General features: G+C 39.1%; 1 protein-coding gene and 1 long non-coding RNA gene across 3 annotated transcripts in view; one reads left to right on the top strand and one right to left on the bottom strand.

The window, feature by feature from the left end:
• Positions 1 to 548: 548 nt before the first annotated feature.
• Positions 549 to 23555, bottom strand: part of TMEM38B (transmembrane protein 38B) — a 40059-nt gene continuing 17052 nt past the window's right edge. For both annotated transcript variants that reach the window (XM_039350442.1, XM_039350443.1), the window contains exons 3-6: positions 21447 to 21631; positions 19562 to 19649; positions 4201 to 4318; positions 549 to 2789 (exon numbers count right to left, since the gene is read on the bottom strand). In XM_039350442.1, coding sequence (XP_039206376.1) covers positions 2577 to 2789; positions 4201 to 4318; positions 19562 to 19649; positions 21447 to 21631 — 604 coding nt within the window. In that variant the 3' untranslated portion in view covers positions 549 to 2576. The remainder of the gene's footprint in view (positions 2790 to 4200; positions 4319 to 19561; positions 19650 to 21446; positions 21632 to 23555) is intronic.
• LOC120311215 lies at positions 2680 to 4167 on the top strand. Its single transcript, XR_005557556.1, has 2 exons — positions 2680 to 2806; positions 3929 to 4167. It is a non-coding gene; the product is annotated as an uncharacterized LOC120311215 (long non-coding RNA).

Below are 23555 nucleotides of genomic sequence, written 5' to 3'. Positions count from 1 at the left end.
TAGATGGCAGCTCTTCTGGTTTTACCAATGCATCATTGGGTGCTGAATAAATGCTCAGAGCAATCAAACTGGTCAAATTCAAAGAGAATTCAGCCCCATACTTCTCATAGTCTAGGCCAGGGGTAGGCAACCTCGGCTCTTTTATGACTCGTGGACTTCAACTCCCAGAATTCCTGAGTCAGCTATGCTGACTCAGGAATTCTGGGAGTTGAAGTCCACGAGTCATAAAAGAGCCGAGGTTGCCTATCCCTGGTCTAGGCTAACTGAAATGTTGTGCTCTGCAAAAAATGTTAGCTAAAGTCTTCTTCAGCTCCTGGTGACTTCAGGGAAATATCCATGTAGGTTAATTTTTTTTTCTGGCAGCAAGACAAAATGACTTACCAAAGCTTACCTGGATCAATGGCCCTACAAAGTAAGCCAGGAAACCAAAAGCAAACATACTAAAATACTGTTGTCCAAGTTGTAGTTCTTCCTCCTGTCTCTCAAGATTATTCACACAACCCATAACAAGCCTTAGTAGTCTCTCATCCATGTATAAAACATCCAAATTTGATTAAATCAAAGTTTAATTGCCATTTCAATTAAAAATAAGCAAATGCAAATATTTTAAATGGGACGAAATGTGCTTCAGGTCCTGTAGAGAAAGAACATAAGCTTTTCTGGGTGAAGAAGCAGAATGTGTAAGCCACTAAACTTTTCATGTCCATGTATTTGCTGATCATATTATTAGCACACTAAGAGCCAAATTGTTTCCATTGTTTAATAGCAGGTTTTTAAAATGCTGAATTCAAATGCAAGGCATACCATCTTCTAACTAAGTATCTTACAGTAATTTTAAATACATTTTCACATTAATGTGTGCTATAAAGCCTACACTGTAATTACAGTGAGATGTTGACAAGAGTACCAAAGGCATTTCACAAAAAAAAAATCCTGGACTAAAAAACATCAAGCCCAATCATACAAAAGACATCAGTGATTTTACCAGCATGCATTAAAAAATCCTCTCATAAACATCTGAAGCACATTGGCTGCTGGTGTCTGACTCAAGTATTTTCCAAGTTCAAAATAATGCTACAAGGACATTTTAATACACTTTTTGGACACTTTTGTTCTAATCTTCAGCAATAGAAGAGTTAGAATGAAAACTGCCCTAAATGATATGACAAATAGTTATTCTTTTTTTTAAAAAAAAAAATCCCTGTTTTCTGCTTCATTTTTGATCTGGATAAAAGATTTTTAGTAGTTTATAAAAGACAGATTACAAATGTTAGCCTCAAAATGCTTGTGAACAATATCAACCAAAGAAATGGAGGCACTTTGATTTAAGACGAGGGTAGGCCACTGTCTGTGCATTATAGGCTGTTAGGTGATTAGGGAAAAGGAGATTTCCCTGCAATTCCCACCAACCTTCCTGGCAGGTAAGCTGCAATCCCTGTCTTGTCTTTTTAAATCTCAGATAAGATTCCAAATAATACTCTCGTTTTCAAAATTATGCATAAAGAGTGTCTCAAAGTTACATTACATAAGAATTTTGGTCTCAAAAAATTTCACTATCCTGCAAAAAATACAGCAGAGGTATTTACAAGTCATTTAATGTCCAAAAATCTTAAAATTTAGTATGAAAAATTGGTGGAAAAATATATAAATTAGCTTGTGATGCGAGCCAAGTGTGAACACTTAAGAATCAGGTCATTAGTATATCTAAAATTAAGAAGTGTCAATATCAGAAAAAGTATACATCCCACAAACCCTAAATAAAAATATTTGTAAATTGAAAGATCGAAAGCACATATTTTTGTCAAGAAAATATCAGTTCAGTCATAAGAAAGCAATAAGAAATATACAGACCAAACATACATATGGTGAAAACTCTCCCATTGCTATTTAAAAGTGCCCAACTTTGGAGGAACCATACTCTAAAATCTGGTTCTTATGTATTTCCACTATGAAAAAGAGAGAGAGAAAATACTTTGACAATTTTTTAAGTTAGGCATTATTTTCTTAAATAAAAAACACAATAAAAATGAGTAAACTCACAGTATTTGATCACAGTATCTTTGTCATTCTTCGATGTCTTTTGTATTTTGATTTTAAATGTGGTTAGCTTCCCAGTCACTATAGTGAGATGGTCAGCCATCTAAACTGAATAAATTTAATTAGAAAAAAAACCTGACATGATGCATCTTATTCAATTTTAGTTTAAAAAACATAACCAACTTCAGAAGCTACACAGAGCCGTAGGGCAGGAATAATAGTCAAGCTTTGTCTAATCTGGCACCCTTAGGGCTGTGGTGACTAGAAAGCATAGGAGCTATCATCCTAAAATGTCCAAATGACAGCGGGATGGGGACTGCTGCAGTAAACAATAAGAGCAGTTCATGGACAATATAAGAGATTCACTGAACTGCTGTTTGGCCTGAAAACTTCTCTGAAGGACCAGTGCAGCAATCTTCTTGTCACAGAAATTACCTCATGCACAATAGTCATTTCACATCATCAGGAAAGAGAAATACTACATTTTTATCGGCACACACAAACAAGTCATTTTGGCTGTCCTTAGCACTTTGAGGTTCTCATTGAGCTTTCTTTGCCTGTTTCTTTTGGACTGCCTCACTCTTCTCTCCATCAAGAAGACAGTCACAGGCTGAGGAGATGCCATTTAAGGGTCCTTTGATCTCATCCATGGCTTGTGAACCAGTTGGCTTCTGGCCAAAGAAGAGGCGAGCCAGTGGTTCCTCCAGGGAAGCAAATGGAGAAGTAGTGCATCCTGTCACCATCATGTTTATCTGCAAGAAAACACATAGTAAGTGCCTCAGCTCTGCAACTAAAACTGGATAAACTCAGCCTAAATAATACCTTTCTGAATTTTTACTCCACTTTTCTTGAAATTCAGCAGTCTGCTTTTCATAAACAAGGTGGGGAAAGCACAGTTCTAGAATTCTTTCCAATCTTTTTAGCAGCACTAACCACAAGAGGAGACTATATTTTCTCCTGTGTGACAAAGTAATGAGTGCGGCTGTGTGTCTTTGCTCTCTCCTTGTGTTGCACTTGTATTTGGGGGGGGGGGTATGTGCACATTGGAAAGCACACTGAATACATTCCACTCTGGATCACTTGATTAGGAAACAGGCAAAAGAAAGGTTAAGATTAAAGCAATCAGCAACATTCTGAACCACTGCCCGACTTGCCTCTCCCCTAGAGATTCATTGGGCAAATTAAGTCTGGAATAATTTTCCCTGAGATCTCAAGCCACACCCAGGTCCTTTTCAAATGTAATCTTTCTTTTGCCAGTTTCTTCCTCCATACCAAATTGGAGGCCATTCTGTTTGGTTTTCCAAAATTTACCCTGCTGATAGGGCAGAGTTCTGAATCCCTTGACATAATTTCTTTCCAACATTCTGTTGAGCTGGTGGAATAAATGAAGAGGCAGGGTTGCTAAAGATACATTCTAGTATTGAAGGTTTTTCTTCCCAGAGAGGATTTTGCCTATTAGTTCTGCCTTCCCAAGGAAAAGAAGATAAATAACTGTAGTGGGGAGGGAACTGATTCTGGCAAAAGGAAATATGGATTAAATGGGTTCTGTCCAAGCTTGACCAAGTGGTCAATCATTATGGCCCAATAGAAAAGTAAAGTACATTTACAGATGGGCACTGTTCATACATACTGAAAAGCCAGCCAAATCCTTAGCAGATATTGTCAATGGGATCCCAGTTGTGCTGATAAATACTAAGCCAAGATATAAGCAATCCCATGAATTGTCATTAGGAGAAAATATAGTTGGCTTGGCAGTGAACAGAAATACTGTGCAATAATCATACAATACAGATGTGAATCACTCCCTGGAATGCGAAATTGTCTCAAATTAAGGTTATGGAAGTGACGATTTTCTCACACGTTCCTGACTGGTTTCCCTTTTATTCTTTAGATCCTAATAGAAGACAGATGTGGAATATGAATACATATATATATATATAAAAACGGAATGATGACAGCTAGAATTCAACACATCTGGAAAGTACTGGACTGAAAAAGTCTGACATACATAATCAAAGCTAGAAGGGATCATATAAGTATTATTATTTAATGTTCAAACTATTGTATCTGCCATATGAATGTGCCTAATAGATGTTATTATTGTAACACAATAAAAATATGTTGAACACACATCCACAGAAACCATAAACCAGAAAAACTTACCTTTGTGATGACCAAAAAGAGGGTGTAAAGTAACATGAGATTGTGCTTTGTTATTGGAAGATAAAAGTTGCACTGCATTGTGAAGAGCACTGCTCCCATCAAACTTACTTTCACAGGACTGGGGGGGGGAAAAGAAACATACAAAAGGCAAGGTGTATTTTTCAATTCTCTATTCTCAAAATACATATTCACTCATCATTGCTGTTAACACCAAGGCTCATTAACAGGGCTTCCTTCAGACATTTAATCTGTTAACTTGTTTATAGGGACCAATGCTCATTAACTGGCTGGCAATTCAAAATATGTTTGTTGAATTTTTAATGCAGCAAGGAGTTAAGTCCAACTGATCTCAATAATACTTATGCCCAAGAAGATACGGTATTGGCCATCTAAGAATCTTGGTTCTCTTATGCTATACTATTAAGAAAGAAAAAAGGAAATTCACATGGACTTCTCTTCTAATTAAAACACTGGAGTTGTTTTAATTTCTCTTCAGGTTTTTTTTTAAACCCTCTATTAATATGTAGAGTATTACGGTAGATAATATGCATACTTGTGAGACTTCTATACTACTCCAGGCAATAGAACACACTTAAAGTGGCACATCAATTGGATAAAATTAAATGTAATAATTAAAAACAAATTAAAAATAGAAACAGTAGAAAAATCCCAAAGGAATGATAAAACAACTTATTTATGGAATTTTCTCTTGTAGATTAAGATAAGGTGATAAATGGATCACTTGGAAGCAGATATGCTGAAAGGCTTGCTTCTTGTGGTGCTAATCAGGTTTTCCAGATATGTAGCAACTAGAAAAAGGTATCATACAACATACAAGAGGAACATATGCTGAGATATCCTAGACATTTTTTTACATCAGAAGTGTGCGATCTGTCTCAATGATTGTATGTGGTGTTGAGTTTGGTTTCAATTTACTTGATCATGCCATGCTTTGGAGCAGGAATAGGAAACTAAATCCAGCAGCCCCAACCTCTGTTGAACCATGCTACGTTTTGTGGCTCTGAACCATCTTAAACAACAAAGCTCATGTCTATGGTTTAGAATTACATTTAAATCAGCACTAAATTGCTGTGTTCTGTATCTGCACAAGGTAAAATCCTTTTTAAAATCCTATTAAATTTGTTGTGTTTATTAGAATTACAGTATATAGCTGCCCAATTCACATAATTGCAACTCTGAGCCATGTACGTCAAACAGCACACACACGCATATCAATATTGCAAGTAAGACATCCCCACATCAACAAAAAAGAAAATCCATAAAACAATGTCTTGAGTCCATAACATTGTAACAAAATGAGCTTTTTATAAATATTCCTCTTTTCATCAGCTTTGCATTGCTGCTTGTAAATATTTAAAGCTGCTTTTTCTTGGCCAGCATATATTTTTAAAACAGAAAAAAAAACCCTACACAACTGTGATGAATTAAACTGATGGAAATTATAATGTTCATAATAGCTGAAGGATTTAGCTCATACGCCCAAGCATACTGTCTTCCTCTTTTCTTCCTCTACCTGAGCAAAGCTTATTTCTGGCAACAAATCTGCTTGAATTTCTCCGTTTCTCTCTTGTCATTCTTTATTACCAAGGATAGTGCTATGGAAGCAGGGTGCCTAAGTGCTTCAATGCCCCCGCTGCTTTTATCACACTGGAAGTCACAGCCTTGTTTTCAAAATAATCATTTCCACAAAAAAGCTCGTCAGGAAGTCAGACAGGCAGGGCAAAGGGACCTTAAAATGCCCACCGTGAGTTCATTTACCTCTTCCAGCAATAGGCCATGGCCGGCTGGCCAGTTACAGCTCTGACTTCCTATGGCAGAAATAAAAGTAGAAGCAATTTAACATTCCCGATTTAGCTTCTGCGAGGCCAAGCTGGATGCTGCAACTCAAGCAGTATGCCCTGTGTGCTAGGAATGGGTTTCTCACAGCACATTAATATCACTCCTGCAAAAGTTAGGAGCCATTTAGCCACTGAATCCAACTCCTAGCTCTGAACAAGAATTGAAAATCAAGTAACTGTGACCACTGGCTCTCCTGCCTCTCATCCAAAGAAAGGGAGTCCACCATTTATCTGGGGTAACAGCTTCTACTGTCAAATTGTTCTTACTATTACTTCCATTAAAATATGCCTTCCTGTGACTTAAATCCATTATAGAATTGGTCTTCCAGTCAGCTGTAGTTTTTTTCCCCTTTACTTGAAATTTTTCTTTTAATTGTAAGCTGCTCAGAATCACTGAGATTTGAAATTCAAAACCACAAAGTAAAATAAATGACTATGATTATATTTCCCCTTCAGTCTTCTCGCGGCAGTACATTCAATCCAGATTCTTCAATCCTTCACTGAACTTCGTTTGAGATCAAGTTCTTGGATCACCACCCTTCTTAGACCCTGTTTCAGTCCCATAACCTGCCTAAGGCAGGAGTCCTTACATCAGTGTTTCCCAAACTTGACAATTTTAAGGCATGTGGACTTCAACTCCCAGAATTCCACAGCCAGCGTTAATGGAGTTGAAGTCCTCATGCCTTAAAATTGTCAAGTTTGGGAAACACTGCCTTACATCATCCTGGACAAATGACTGTCTAATCTTTTCTTGAAAACTTTTCAATAATGGAATGCCCACAACTCTAGGAGGCAAGCTATTCCATTGATTAATCGTTCTCACTGTCAGGAAATTACTCCTCATTTCCAGAATGTGGACATTTGTCCACAAAATACATACGATTAAGGATTCCTTGTAAAAAACTGGGCCCAAAATATATAGGACCATTCAAAATAACTCAGGTAGTCAGCCCAGTCACGGTACGACTTCAGCTTCCCCGGTTCTTGGGGAAAATTCATCCTGTGTTCCACAGTAGCCTGTTGAAGCCAGTATCCGAATATCGAGTAACAAATCCGCCTGGCCCTGTCACATCGGACCATTATGAGGTGCAGGAGATACTGGACTCACGAATGAAACGCGGTAGACTGTACTATTTGGTGTTATGGAAAGGGTACTCGTTGTCAGAAGTGTCTTGGGTGGTTGAGACTGACGTACATGCACCCCAGTTGGTTAGGGCGTTCTATGTAAAGCATCCAGGAAAGCCGGGGGGGGGGAGATACAAATACAAGTGCTGTACCATAGATAACATGTTGTACTTTCCTTCCTAGGGGGAACCCTGGTAAGGGGGGGTGGTATGTCGGGCCCTAGGAGACATTGCTGTGCGGAAACCCACCACTGGTTGCTCCAATAAATCCTGAACTACCTGGGCCTGCCTTCACCGGCCATCCCTAGACTCCTGGGGCTGCCGCTGAAACCCCATGGTGATTAATGGCTGGTGTCCTCCTGCAGGAATGAGCGAAGACGCTTCACGAGGCTAAACATGGGCCCGACATCACAGCGCGGATCTCCCCAGCTGATTCGCGCATGGGCACTAACACTAATGGGCAGGACGACTCACACATGCGCACAGACAGCTGGGAGATAAGCTGGCAATTCCACGCATGTGCAGAGACAGCCAAGAGACAAGCTGGCAAAACCGCACATGCGCAGAGACAGCTAAGAGGCAACCTGGCAATACCACACATGCGCGGAGGCAGTTGCTCATCAGGATGGACTTACAGCACCTGGGATGTTTTGTTACTTTGGAAGACTGGATGGTGGTTTTTCGGGGGTAATTGGGTGGGGCTAGGTGGTGTTGGGTGTGGGGGATACAGGTGTGGTGTTGGGTGTGGGGGATACAAGTACTATATAAGAGCACTGAGAACGGATGGTTCTCAGTGCCGACTTTATTCATGCTTCACCTCATTAGTAAAACATTGTTCCTCGTTCCTGCTGGTAGTTTCTTTATTTACAACAAAATCTCGGCCTAGGACATCGTAACAGAATCTACCTTTGATGTGCTTCTTATCCTGCCCTCAGGTGCTATGGAGAATGAAATCTAATGATCACTGTCATGGTTCCAACAGATGAAACTCTTCAAAAGAACTTCGAGGCATTGTTTACCTTAAAGAATCTTTTATTCGAGTAGCATAACATCGGCACTGCATAATCAAAGCCAAAAACTGAATTCCCCTGCCCTGGGCACATAGTATCAAAGCACAATTCCCTCCTCCAATTAACAGTCATAAATCACACTCCCCTATTAGCTTGAAACACGGGCTTCCTCTCCAGTTCTCCAGTTCTCTGGGCTCAATAACCTTGATTCTCACACTAAGCTTAGTGTTGTTATGTCTAGCTAGACTCTCATTCAAATCCCCCCCCCCAACATCATCTAACTCTAAAAGCGAAAGGGAAAAAGATGGCTACATTTCCACCTGTTGTCAATGCAAAACATCCAATGTTAGCAGCATTGATAATCACTAGATCAGTTAGTTGGCAGATTAACAATCTGTTCTGGAGAAACTGTGTAGATGTGCCCAATATCTCTCATGTATATCAGAATCCCTTTCTTCAACTCCATATGGGCTGCGCTTCCGGACTGCACAAATCCAAGTAACTATTATGTTGCAATTAAGTGAGCAGTTGTTAGGGTGATGGATCATTAGTCCTTTGGGGAGAAAAAAACAACTTGATTGGACAGAGTATTCAGACCTTACCATGCCACTCTGATTCGCTTTCTGAATGGCAACTGAATGTGAATTTTTCCAATTTCAGTCAGGGGAAACTATGAATCATGGCTCTTATAGCATCTTACATGTCTTCACCTTCTTTCTCTCATATAGGGTATCTGAGATAAGTTGCCTGTTGCTCCCCTGGAATGCACCCCCTCCCTCGTGGGGATCCACTTCCTCACTACATGCCATCTCACATACAAAGTCTGCAGACAGCAGCACAGCATGCCCTGTCCCAAATGCCAGTGAGGGACATTCTCTGAGTGGGTGTAGTTTTACATCAGCATCAAACTGGAGGAAAGCACAGCAAAACAGCTGTGAATGCACTTCTTACATATCATGTTCTTATTTTCTTCCCATTTCTCTAACTCAGCTCATCATTAATTTTATTTCTGAAGCATGAGTCATCCTATCCAATTTTGGATTGCCCACAGAACTGATTAGCTTTCCTTCCACCCCTTGATCCAAGTCATTAATAATAACAAAGAATATAAGGCCCAATGGTGAAACCTCGTAGGCTCTCACTTGATATTCTAGGTTGAGGAGGAAGCATTGATAAGCAGGCTTCAAGTACAATTCCCAAGCTGATTATACTGATCCAGTTAATTGTCATGCCAAATGTATACGGCATTCTCTCATTTAAGATGGTTATCCAATATAAAAATAAAGTATGGTCTGGGCCAAGTAGTATGTAGATCACTGAATGCTTTTAATTCTTTTGAAGATATTAACGGAAAATATCTCCTCTTCTCCTATCAGCTGGCATTTCAGCCATTCTCCAGTTTCTTAATGATAATGCATAAAGGGTTTTGTCCAGTCCATCAGCAAATTCCTTCAGTACTTTAGGTTGCAATTTATCTGGCCCTGACGATTTATACGCATTCAAAGTGAATTCACAGAATAGAGAATGTCAGAATTGGAAGGGATCATGAAGGCCTTCTAGTCCAACCCCCTGCTCAGGCAGGAAGCTCTATACCAGGGGTCCCCAACCTCTGGTCCATGGACTGGTAATGGGCCACAGCATGCCAGCAACCAGGCCACATAAACAAGTAAAGCCCCATCCACAGGATGCAGGTAGCACACAAAATCACATCCCTTCCGGTCCACGGAAAAACCTCTCTCCACGTAACTGGTCCCTGTTGCCCAAAAGGTTGGGGACTTCTGCCCTATACCATTTCAGAAAAATGGTTGATCAATCTTTTCTTAAGAACGTCCAGTGTTGGAGCATCCACAACGTCCAGAGGCAAGTTGTTCCACTGATTAATTGTTCTAATTGTCAGGAAATTTCTCCTTAGTTCTATGGTGCTTCTCTCCTTGATTAATTTCCATCCATTGCTTTTCGTCCTGGCTTCAGGTGCTTTGGAGAATAAGTTGACTCCCTCTTCTTTGTGGCAACCCCTTAGATATTGGAACATTGCTATCATGTCACCCTTAGTCCTTCTTTTTATACCCAATTCCAGAAACCGTTCTTTCTTAGACTCCAGTCTCCTAATCATCTTTGTTGCTCTTCTCTACATTCTTTCTTTTAATATCTTTATTACATTGTGGCGACCAAAACTGGATGCCATATTCCAAGTGTAGTATTACCAAGGCATTATAGAGTAGTATCAACACTTCACACGATCTTTATTCTATCCCTTTGTTAATGCAGCCTAGGACTGTGTTTGCTTTTTTAGCAGCTGCAGCCCACTACTGGCTCATATTTAAGTGACCGTCCACTAGGTTTCCAAGATCCCAATACATTTTTCCTCAACGGGATTCTATCAATCTTGTTCTCCTTCTCTACCCAACTCTTCACAATTGTCTACAAGAACCTCTTGTCAAATAAGGAATCATTCAGACTTTTCTTAATTATTTATTTATTAGCCAGCTGGGTGACTGGGCCAGTCTCTCTTAATCCTCCACACACAACCATTTGTTTAGCAACCTTTCAAAGTTACAACAGCGCTGAAAAAAATAACTTACAACCAGTCCTCACACTTAACAACCATGGCAGTATCCCCATGGTCACAGGAACAAAATTTGGGCACTTGGCAACTGGCCTGTATTTACGACAATTGCAGTGTCCCATAGTCATGTGATCCCCATTTGCAATCTTCCCAGCCAGCTTCTGACAAACAAAGCCATTGGGGGAAGCTGAATTTGCTTAATGACTGCACGATTCACTAAACGGCAGTGATTCACTTAACAACCATGGCCAAAAAAGGTCATAAAATTGGATGAGACTCAATTAACCACCACTTTTCTTAGCGACAGAAATTCAGATCATAAGTCAAGAGTATCTGCATCGTCAAGTTCTTTTTAAATTTTTGAGCAGGAGTAGATACTTTTAACGCCTCCTTCCTTTCTGTTGCTTCAGTTTCTTTGATCAAATTGTGTCCTTCAACCACAAGGACTGTACTACAATCCTGGTACTCAGCAGTCTTATACCTATGGAATCACATTTCCTAGAGTAAGAATTATGTTCGTCTTGTGTATCTTCCACACTCTGAGCATTAATGTACAAAGGACGTTAACTTTTATGTTCTCAATTACATTTCACCGAGTGGTTTAATAGGTCCCATCATGGCAGCATTCCCATTCCCTTCAAATCTTTATTGGAGGTCTATAGTAAAGGGTTTTGGTGAGATGCAATCCATTTTGTGCCAGCAATCCATCATCCAGATAATTCAGACCATGGTACCAGTAAACAGATGGCTCCCATCTGCATAATTTCCAACACTAGTCATACTCCTGCAGTATTCTTTTTTTCCCCTTTCTGGGTCTCTTCATAGACTTAAAGTATGAAAACATCTGTGGGTGCCCCGTTTCTGAATCCTCTTCCTAGAGCTTCAGAGTCATGCTGTTATAGTTGTAGCTGCTCTTGACAGTGCAATCGGTTCCCGAAATGGATTAGCAGGGAGAAATAATGGTAAGTTATAAGCTAAAATTTGGCAATTCATTGCTCAAATCTTCATATATTTTCTTCAAATGAAATTATTGCTCTTGCACTTGCTTCAAATATATGCCAATTTTTATTTCAAGGCAATACACAAACTTGACGCAAGCATTCTAGGTCATGCCCGTAAACCACAGGCATATCGTCTTCACTTCTGTTTATTAAGGCATTCACCAAATAGGAAAGGTTTTCTCTCCTTGCTCTCTTCTGAAGTTAGCTAAGCACCAGCTGTCAACTTAGAAGGAAAGGAGATTTGAGATTAAAGATTCCCCTTCTTAAATTTCCCTGCTGAAGTCCGCTGCCAAGTTCCTCTTAGCTTATTCTATCAAGTCTTACTCTCAATTATTCTTAATATTATTCTGAAGTTGGACCTTCTCCATCTCCATCCTGCTTCCTCCTACAAAGCAGGAAGTTCATGGATGGCAAAGATAAAGCGGGACTACTAAAAAGCAAGATGTTCGGAATCGAAGGACAGATCATCTTTACCTCCCGTTGCAATTCTTTCCCCGAAGCGAAGCTTACATATTCATATATTTCACTAATATGAAAGATTAAGATCATTTTGCAAAAATGCTCTCCATGCTCTCCATACGTAAGATGGGTCAAAAAGGAGACTGTATTGTTCCAATAATCTTTTCCTTGCAGACTCTCTGCCAACATCCCTTGAAAAGAAATCATTGACATATAGGAAAAACTTAACGCTAAACTCCAAAAGCAATCTACGGAAAAACTTGTTCAAAGATGAGGATTGATTTCATAAACCTTAAGACTAGGCTTAAGATCTTGCTTCCATACTTTGCACTCAGATGATAGCTTTGATGCTTCTACCAGGGATTAATGCAAAAAAAGAGGGGGGGGATACTTAATGTCTCTACTGAAAGATCTGGATTTCTCACACTTATTTACCAAGCAAAATTTAAGAAGTTGCTACAGTATTAACCTTTCAACTGGTAAACAGCTCAAGGCCAATCTCTCCCATTATGATCTTAGTCCGTGATTTAGCTCCTCAAGGGAGGTCTTGCTGAAGATGCACCTCTTCTGAGAGACCTGGTACACAGCAGATGGTATGTAGTACTTCTCTTGTAGAGCTTTTTCGTGGAATTGTGTTGGGCCCTCACTCTCTTGGTGTTCAGAAAAAGAACATTTGTAAAGATACATCTCTTTCTCCGTGTTAAAACATTAAATTGATACTAATGAAATATAAAGTTAACTATATTAATATTAACATTTTAAGCTTTTAACATTTTATACATTGTTTTAATTTTGTTAGCTGCTTTGAGAATTCCCTAGAACGGACAAGAAATAAAAGAACCACATTCTCAACAATGACTGAATTAGCAACTGCGGTTTAATCCTATTTCCTAATCAGGATCTGATACTAATCACTTATTCCTGTTACGATTCATCAAGTCAACTCTGATTCCTGATGACAAGCCCCTGCACTTTTCTTGGCAGCATTTTCAAAAGTGGCTTGCTAATACTTTCTTCTAGGACTGAGACTCGCCAGACTGTGCCTAGGGCAGAATTAGAATTCACAGTCTCACAGTTTCTAATCCAGTACTTTACCTACCAGATGAAATTGGCTCTGTATCAATTTATCACAGAAAATGAAAGGCACTTATCACTGGTTCTGAGAACTGATAAAGAACAGCAGCTGTGGCTAAAAAAGAAACATTGCCCCTCCAGCAGAAAAAGAACTGCACATTTGATCCCTTAGGATGAGTGTAACTGGTTAAAACGCTAACCATCTATTCCTAGATTAGTCACTACTATAATCCCTAAACCATCTTGTATGGATCAAGACTACATCTGGCCTACGACTTCTTTCCTACTACTTTCTGAGAATATCAGTGCACTTAATAGCATTGCATTCTAGTCCCCAGGCTTTGAAGAAAATAGAATTGTCTTAAGACATGTCCCTCTAAGTCAGTAGTTCTCAACCTGTGGGTCGCAACCCTTTTGGGGGTCGAACGACGCTTTCACAGGGGTCGCCTAAGACCATCAGAAAACATATTTCCGATGGTCTTAGAAACCGAGACACCCTCCTCTATCCGGCCACCATCCTCCTCCTCCGCCGGCTCCTCCGCCTCCAGAGCGCCCTTCTCCTCCGACAGTGCCAGCTCCTGCCGCCGCAGCGCCATCGCGCATGCCCCCGATGCCACCCTGGGCTAGCTCAGCAGCCGGTCCGAGCCGAGCTGCACTCCTGGTTGCCCGGCTGCACTCTGCCCCCGGCCGCCCTCTGTGCCGCGCAGGAGCCTCCCCCACACCGCCTGCCCAGCCTCCCTTGCCGTCGGAGGCCGCCTCAACCCTCTGGTGCCCGGCGTGGCCATGGGGCTGCCGGGCAGGAGCGGCTCCTTCCCAGCTTGCTGGGCTCCAGATCTCAGAAGCGGCCAGGGGCGGGGAAGAGAGCGAGGCGGCGGCGATGCCCGTATGTGCATCAGAGGCCAGCCGGCAGGCCAGGAAGGGAGAAGCGGTGCCTTCTGAATGAGAGCTGGCGCTCTGGCCATGCCCCTCTCGCGTGTGATGGGCTGCGTGGCATGGAAAGGGGCTTCCGCAACCTCGCTGCTGTGATGGCGCTCAGGAGGCTGGAGGGGCGGGCAGGTCCCAGGGGGCGGCTGGGAGAGGGCAAGAGGTGCCGGGATGAGGATGGGGGGCTCCAGGTTGGCGGGTGTGAGAGGGTAGCTGGCGGCTCCGAGGCACACGGATCCTCCGTGCAGCTTCCAAGGCCCCAGATGTGCCACCGCTTGGCTCTCCACCAGGCTCTCCACCAGAGCCTCCCCCCTCCCCGGCCAATTGTGCGGAGCTGCTTGTGTGTCCTTGGCAGTGCCTCCCCCCTTCAATCTCTCTCTCCTTCCTTCCTTCCCCCTTCAATCTCCTTCCTTTCCCCTTCAATCTCCTTCCTTTCCCCTTCAATCTTCCTTCCTTCCTTCTCCATCTCCTTCCTTTCCCCTTCAATCTCTCTCTCCTTCCTTCCTTCCTTCCTTCCTTCCTTCCTTCCTTCCTTCCTCCCTCCCTTCCTTCCTTTCTTCCTTCCTTCCCCTTCAATCTCCTTTCTTCTCCATCTCCTTCGTTTCCCCTTCAATCTTCCTTCCTTCCCCTTCCTTCCCTCTCAACATTTTTGAGCAAGGAAGAGTAAGCTTCTCCAGCAAGCATTGCTATATTGTGTTTGTGATTAATCACTATGCTTTAATTATGTTCAATTCGTAACAATGAAAATACACCCTGCATATCAGATATTTACATTACAATTCATAACAGTAGCAAAATTACAGTTATGAAGTAGCAACGAAAATAATTTTATGGTTGGGGGTCACCACAACATGAGGAACTGTATTAAAGGGTCGCGGCATTAGGAAGGTTGAGAACCACTGCTCTAAGGGGAACAGTATAGTTGTGGTGGAAGATAACTAAAAGGCAAGCTGAATAGAGAGAGTGGTTCTACTCATAGCAGGCTCTATCTGGATTTTGCCCACAGAAATTCAAATTCAAGCAGGATTGCTTCATAGCTGAGCTCTCTGCTTTAAATGTCATAGGTATCTACAATATTCTTATTATTGTAATCAGTGCTGGACTGATTTTTATAGTCTTAAAACTTTAAAGTAGTAGTTGTATAAATACTTTTGGTGAAAGTAATTGCATCTTCTCCCCTTCTTAGCAAAGTATGCAATGTTAAAACAAATTCATAGTGATGATTTTCTAACTATAGTTTTATACTTGTTCCTTGTACATAATATTCCTGAGGGGAAAAACATTCAATGAACTATTCCAGCAATTCTCTGATCTCAAGTGTAAATTAGATCTAGGGATAGATTCATAGGTATGGTATCAAAATACTAAGGACAATTTTGAGATATTTAAATAAATCAGGGGAGCATGCAAAAGAGACATTCTTGTAATAATGATGAATTCCTTCACATAGACTGGCTACATTTTCAAGTCATGATTTCTATATATCCTAAATAATTCTGTCTTAGAACAACCGATCTTAGAACTGACCAAGGAGAAACAACCCTAGTCTTAATCCTAAGTAGCAACCATGATCTGCTGCATGATATAATAGTTGCAGAAATAAGAAGATACAATAACCGTAATGCTAGTGTATATTTAACATACAAACAAATGGGAAACCGCCAGCAGGCTCAGAGTTACCTTTGATTACAAAAGAGAGGAACCTCTCAAAAATGAAACTAGAAGAAAAAAATTAAGAAAGCCACATCTCTCCATAATCTCAAAAAAACTAGAAAACCAGAAATCTAGAAAGTCTTCGGCAGAATAAAAATATAGCAGCCAAATCTACAAAGAGGCCAGCCTTTCTAGCAGTATGCATGAAGCTATGAAAATTTAGAGGCAAAGAAAGGAAACAAGGAGAAATTGATAGGAGAAGCATGCAAAGACTGACTTCTGGAATTCTTTCTAACTTCTTCACCAGCAGTGGCCATAAAAAGTGTCTATTATTTATTCCATGTTACAAGATGGTGTGTGTGTGTGTGTGTGTGTGTGTGTTTCTGCTGTTCTTGGATTGCAATATTGCATATTTCTATGTATGTTTGCTTTGGGATGGACTGTAGAGTTTTAGATCTGGATTACATGACCAAGAAGAAGCAGCTACCCAATTCCCAAGTAGGATTTTTTTTTTTTCCCCTGGAATGTATTTCTCCACATCTCTAGCTGGATCCAGCTCGTTTTCAAGCGGATTTTTTTCTTCTGTTATAATCTTTTTTTTTCACCATAGCACATTTTTTAAAAAAATATATTTTATTAGATTTTATATGGGTAGGGAAAAGGTGGGGTCAGGGCGGGTACAGGGAAATCGGGATAAAGGGGACAGGGTGTGGATAGCTACAGTAAATACGTGATTCAGCGAACAAGCTGTCATTCGGGTCTTCATATTGAGTATTATTGTTTATATAATACTAGACATTTATAAGAATAAATCGGTATAGTTACAACTGACTTTTAGTAAAACAGTAATATGCCTTTAAATAATTAACATAGTTGATAGCATAGCAACTATTTCCAATCATCAAGCTTAATACTTAATATAGTAAAACTCTAAAATCTCTTCTTATTCTAATGTGTTTCAACCCACTGATTAAGATTTTCCCCAGGTTTTATAGAAGATTGAATCCTCTTTCTCCTTCATCTCTAACGTTAATCTGTCCATTTCTGCACAATCTAGGATTTTCAAAATTATAATCTGGTCTGATGGTAGGTTTTCATTTTCCCAAAATTGGGCGAATACTATTCTTGCAGCTATCAATACATGTAATATTAAATAATCATTTTCTTTGCCGTAGTTAGGTCTTAATATACTTAACAGGAACAGTTCTGGTTTAAATTCTATCTGGATTTTAACCCATTCTGTTCATCTTCTGGAAAGTTATGCTGTGGACAGATGGATGGATAGACAAGTTCAAAACTTTACATAACTTCATCTAACATTCCATTGGCTTGGAACAGACAGAAAATGTGCAAATGAGATAAGGAGAAAGAAGAGGAAGCATTTAAAAGGTATATGACAAAAAAAGGGAAGGGGGGAAAATAAGATGATCTTTAGATGTATCTGAAGCAAAAACAAAACAAAACTAGGGAGGCAGTCAGACATTAAATGATAAAGGAAGGAAATATATCCTCAGAGAGGACATGGTAATTACCAAGAAGCTGAATGAATTCTTTGTCTCTGTGTTTACAGATGCTTGAACAGAAGCCGCTAAATTTTAGCAAAAAAAAAAGCATAGCAAAAACTAGCAAATTCAATGACCTGCACATTCTAAAAGAAATGAATATGCCAGCCAAGTGGACAAATATAATAGGAAATAATCAAGCAAGCACAGAGGTTAAAGGGCAGATAGATACCTGAGTCTGGACTGACTTTTTTCAAGGAGAAAGCAACCAAATATCTGAACTGCAGTAAGAAGAGAATATATTATAGAACAATTTGAGAGGTTACATTGCATAATGATGAGAGCTAATTAAAAAACTCAAAATATAAAATTTGAGCAATTATAAGGATCAGGTAACAGGACATCCTGCAGATTATAGGCCAATTAGTTTAACATCTATTTTCTGAAAATGGGTACAGTTTTTTTAAATAAAAATAAAAATAAACAACCTATGAATATGGAGGAACAAGCCTTGTTAAAGAATTGGCAAAGATATATCCTGCTTTTCAACAGGATGGAAGTGACCCGTCAACACTTAGATTTTCAAAAGGTTTTTCACAAAAATTACTTGTCAATAGTTGCTGCCTTTTTAAAAACTGGTTTTAGAAGAGCAAAGGATACAATAAAATGGACACATTTCTAAATGGAGGATAATAAACCGAGTCTCTCAAAGATTTGAGTTTTTAACATATTTAGAACAGTTCTTGATTCAGGGTGAACTGTCTAAATTTGTGGGCGATACTAAACCATTCAGAGTGGTAAAATGCAAGAGTGTCCATAAAGAGTTCCAGAAGGATTTCATTAAACTGGGGAAATGGTTAGCTAAATGGCAAATGCACTTTCATTTGCATAATTGTAAAATAAAGCATGCTGGGGCAAAAAAAAAAAAAAACTCCAACCCTAAATTCACCTACACATGGCTGGAACCTAAGCTTTCTACATTTCACTAGAAAAAACATCTACAGCATGCACTGCACATCTGGGTACAGTTCTATCACCACAAAGAAAAATGACACAATGAAGCTGGAAAAGATGAAAAGGAATACTATCAAAATGATTAGGGGACCCATAACACTTCTCTTCCGTAAAAGGGTTTGTTAGTCCCCGATTTGTAAAAAGATGACCAAAGAGGGATGTATTTGAGGTTTAGTTATGCATAGTGTGGAAAAAATGGACAGGGAGAAATTATTTTCCTCTCTTAAAACAGCAGTACCAAAAAGTTAACCGGAAGATTTAAAAGAGATGAACGGAGATACTTTACACACTACATAATTCTGAGAAATGTATGTCCACAAGATGAGGGAAGAACCATTAATATGGATGACTTTAAAAAGAGATAAAGCAGGGGTGTCCAACTTTGACAACTTTAAAACTTGTGGACTTCAACTCTCAGAATTCCCCAGCCAAGGTTTGATATTCCTGGAGTAGAAGAATACTTGAAGGACAGGTCTTTTCAGAGGCATCTGGTTAGCAGGATGAGAACCAAAAGGTTGTTTTATTCTAGGGAAAATGTATTTGCCAGCATCAACGTTCTCCACAATATACAACCTAAAGAATGCATTTTAAGACTTTCACTTAATTCAAGAACTGGGCCAAAGTATTTGGTTATCATTATTCATCTGTTTAGAAGCAGCACAAAGACTTTGGGGATAATTATCTGAGAGTGCCAATTTCCCATTTTCCAATAAATGCAGAATTCTGCTAGGTTGCCAGTTGCAGTTTGTTTATATGACAGCGAGATTTTGATTTAGTAAATAAAGAAAGGAGCACATTTCTATAGTCTCATGTTATAGTCTCATTGTCACTAAATGAATTAATAGAATTCAATTATACACGGTCCACAAAAACCCCCACCGTTTATGTCCCTGAGATTCCTGGAGTTATCTGGCCCCAGCACTATTCATTTTCTGCAATTATAAGGACATAACAGTATTCTGCAATATGCCAAGTTCCAGTGTCATGTGCTTAAAGGTTTTTCAGATACCAAATTAGTGTGGAGAAATATCCTCTCAAAGGGAAAGAATTTAGAAATAAATCATTTTATAGTATTGCTTAAAGTTACATTAACTGAAGAGCTACTTTTACAGATCTTCCAATGGAAAAAAATGTCCCCAGAACTGCCAATTGTTATGTGCTTTTCAATGACTTACTATGACATCTTCAGCAGTTCATTAGTTTCAGGCTTCCATACACCTCTCACCAACTGTTCAAAGTTGGATATTAGACCGCCACCAGCTCCTGTAATTCAATACAAATTATTACATGCTTAAATTGGTTCAAAAGATCTTAGACACTCAATCCCACTTCTAGTTAGGACAACTGCAAATCCATCACATTACTTTCAGAGGCACAAGATAGGGCCCTTTAAGTTATAGGAAGAAATGAAATGACCTATTTTACAGTTATTGAAATTGGATCCTCAAATTGAGACTCTTTAGAAAGAATCCTATTTTGAGATGGAAAGGTTTAATCTTTGTTAGAAAAAAAATGGAAGCAACAGCTTCACTCTGAAGTCTAGAATCTGTAATGGCCTTATACTGTAAGAAACCAATAGAGTTTAAAATAAGACAGGACTATATCTCACTTGGTGAAAATGAGGAGAACTAATTGGTTATAACATGAGACCAATGTGCACAAATTAAGAACTTGAAAGGAGGGCTGCAGAAGGACTGAATTTTTCTCAACCCTGTTATAATCCAACAGGCAAAACAGGTCAACAGGCTATTTTATGTCATGGAGCCCATTCCCAATGGACACCATCATCACCCTTTTCTTTCTCAGATTTCATTTTCAATGGAAAAAAAAATGGGACTTCCCAGTACAAAAACAATCCATCCAGCCCAATTTTGCACCCAACAGAGTATAAATCCTCCTTGTGATCAGCTTATCAAATGCAACTACCAGGCTGGCCTGTATCCTAATCCTACATGGCCCCATTTGGTTAAAGCAGTGTTTTTCAACCTTGACCACTTTAAGACCGGTGGACTTCAACTCCCAGAATTCTCCAGCCAGCCATGCCGGCTGGGGAATTCTGGGAATTGAAGTCCACCACTCTTAAAGTGGCCAAGGTTGAGAAACATTGGGTTAGAGAATACAGTAATGAGTAGAAATTGCTTCAGACAGGAAGCTTTAGCAGATATTTGGAGAACTATCCTCAGTTCCTCTAAGGAAGTCAGAAATGGATAGATGTAAAATGCATCTATTACTGAAGAACTTTGAATCTAGAGTGCCCAGATTGTGTAAAAAGGACTGTTTTTGGAAAGATGTTTGTATACTTGACATCAGAGGCCATAAACACACACACATACACACACTCACACACATACACACAATGCTATATATTATTTTAATTATATCTTCATTTATATGTTATGCTCGCTTTTTTGTTGCAATTGTTTTAAAGCAACAAAAATTTACTTTAAAAAAAACAGCTCAATGCAGGTAGTATCCTCACATACAAGTTAATTTTACACACATTTACTAGGCAGAACTTTCTGCTGATCATTAAACACAAAGGCATAACACCAGATATGTGAAAAGGCTCTTGGCTCTTAAGTTCTTCAATTTATTTATATTCAGATCTAGATGTTAATTAAAATGTATGTGAAAAAGATAAAGAGAAAATTAAGAAAAGGGTTTTAATCAAATCAGAAGACATAGGGAAACTATCCAACATTAACTGAAAGGAAAATAAGACAGTTTGGGGGGGAGCAAACTGTAAAGCTGGATTTGAGATAGAGGAAACTTGTTACTATAGGTCAGCAATGTTAACCATTGCAGCAGATTTTATCAAAAGGCTATGAAATAGCACCATAAAACTAAGACTGCATCTCTGGACATGTTGATGCTTTCTATAAAGGGAATTTATTTCTAATTAGTCATTTTCAGAGAGCTGAGAAGCCGATAACAAATAACCCTGAACAGTTTTGTATGGAGTCAGCCTTTCCTCTCCAAATGGTCCCAGATACTCTCCATAAAACCAAATAAACAACAGCCTAAAAATTAGTTTTAGAACAGAGAGGTTTCATATATTACCTCTGGCCCAACCAACTCCTATCATGATTAGCCAGGCATCTGCAAAGCGTTTATGCGCGTGAACAATTCCACCTGTTATCTTCCAGGTTCTTGTCACTTCCTTCATTCCTGCAATCATCAGTCGTATAGGTGGAAAACATAAACAGCGGTAGGCTAGATCACGTGGGCAGTAAAATATAAGATACCTAAACAATCAGGAGGAAAAGGTTCAGTCTCCCAAACATGCTTATAGGAAAAGAATGCCAACTATGCAAGCATGAAACACATTCTCAATTAAGAAACCTTCTTAAACATAAACAATAAGAAATAGCAGATAGTGTAAAGCTGCACGCTGCTTAAATATGTATTGTTGGACTTTCAATAAATTAAATTTCAATATCTATTATCTTAGGATACCTGGCTAGTTAAACATTCATTTAAATATGACTGCTCCTTATATGCTTTTTAAAAACATTGGCTTTATTTCTTACCACATAGTGATTTTTCAAATTTTATGTCTGGGAAAATTATATAGTGGATACCTAGCCTTAAAGGTGGCCTTAATATATAATATGGATGCCTTTTTTTAAAAAAAATATTCTTTAGTTATACTTATGACTTGAGAATGTAGAATATATGCACACATACACATTCTAGTTATATAACTGCAAGATCGCATGACCTTACATGCACGTTCTTATTAAGCTTAACACTTTAGCTTAACCCCTGTATATAAAGAACATATTTGACTTAGACATATGCCAGACATATTTCTCAGTCAAATATGGAGTTTGTAACAGAAAATTTAAGTACAAATAAGAGAAATGGAAAAAGAAAATGCAGATGCAGGATCACAATTCAATGGGGAGGGAAAAGGAAAAAGGTGATAGGAATTCAATATGGAAAACAAAACATAGATTTGCTTCCATTTTTCAGGTGCTGCACTTCACACAATTCTTTTATTCCTTACTAGTAAAGGAATGAAATTATTTTGCACTAGATCAGGGGTAGGCAACCTTGGCTCTTTTATGACTTATGGACTTCAACTCCCGTGCTGGCTCAGGAATTCTGGGAGTCCACGAGTCATAAAAGAGCCAAGGTTGCCTACCCCTGCACTTGATTATGAAACCGTTTACAAAAATACCCCCAAAAAACTAAGCAAGCCTGATAAGTCTGCTTAAGTGAAAACATACTAGTCCTAAGGAAAAATTCATGATTGCTTCAGTTGGGAGAAGCTTCAAGGAGTAAAGAGACGGCATAAATGCTTCAGCTTTTCCCTAAGTGCAGAAAGGTTGAGTGCATTCAAAATGTGTATCAAAATGTCTCAATATCAACTGCTACCTTTCTGGAATTGAGTTCTGCTAACTTTCTTTTAGATGACTTGATGCCACTTCCCTCAGTTTTATCGCTCTCTCTGTCTGCTCCACTAGTATTGTCTCTGCCAATTCTCTACCTTTTTGTTTTTTGCCCTTTTGGGAATCCATTCTCCTGTAAATTCGAGCTTCCAAACAATCCTGGTATTTGGAACAGCTAATAATTCCCTTTTATCCAGGAACAGCATCATTTTAATTACATAAGGTTTAGATTTTTTTTTTTCATTTAAAGCATTAATTGTAAAGATGCAACTCTGGCAAGATGCATAAACAAAAAGAAGCAGATAAGAAAGAAAGAGAAGGAAGATGATAATCCGTTGAGCAAGAAAAAGCTACTCAACTGGCTTTTGGCTATTCCTCTCTATTCCTAATTCCTTTTTCTTTTTTCTTGTGATTTTTAGATTGCAACTTTGAAGGCGGGGCTGCTTTGTAACTATCTTTATAAGTTGCTGGAAAAAAAACACCTTACAAATACTGTACCTCAAATGTCTACCAATCAAATCTTTTATTTCAAACACAGTTCAACATAAATCCTTCAAATAAACGCATGCTGATTTTGAAAGAGGTTCCTACACAGCTTTAGGACAATCTGTACTTCCAAAACTACCAGGGCGGCATTGATGATTCCAATTTTGTTCTTACTATTAACAAGTATAAACTATACAACACCTTGCTTCTGCACAAGTAGATTAAACTCTACTGCAAGTCCAACTCAACTCCTGGTCCTTGTAATTTGCTTCAATTTACAGAAATGGCT

This window comes from Crotalus tigris, unplaced genomic scaffold (assembly GCF_016545835.1).
Source record: "Crotalus tigris isolate CLP2741 ecotype Arizona unplaced genomic scaffold, ASM1654583v1 scf7180000018334.392729, whole genome shotgun sequence".
Classification (NCBI taxonomy): Eukaryota; Metazoa; Chordata; class Lepidosauria; order Squamata; family Viperidae; genus Crotalus; species Crotalus tigris.
The sequence above is the reverse complement of the archived record's forward strand: the minus strand, read 5'-3'. Positions and strand labels throughout refer to the sequence as shown.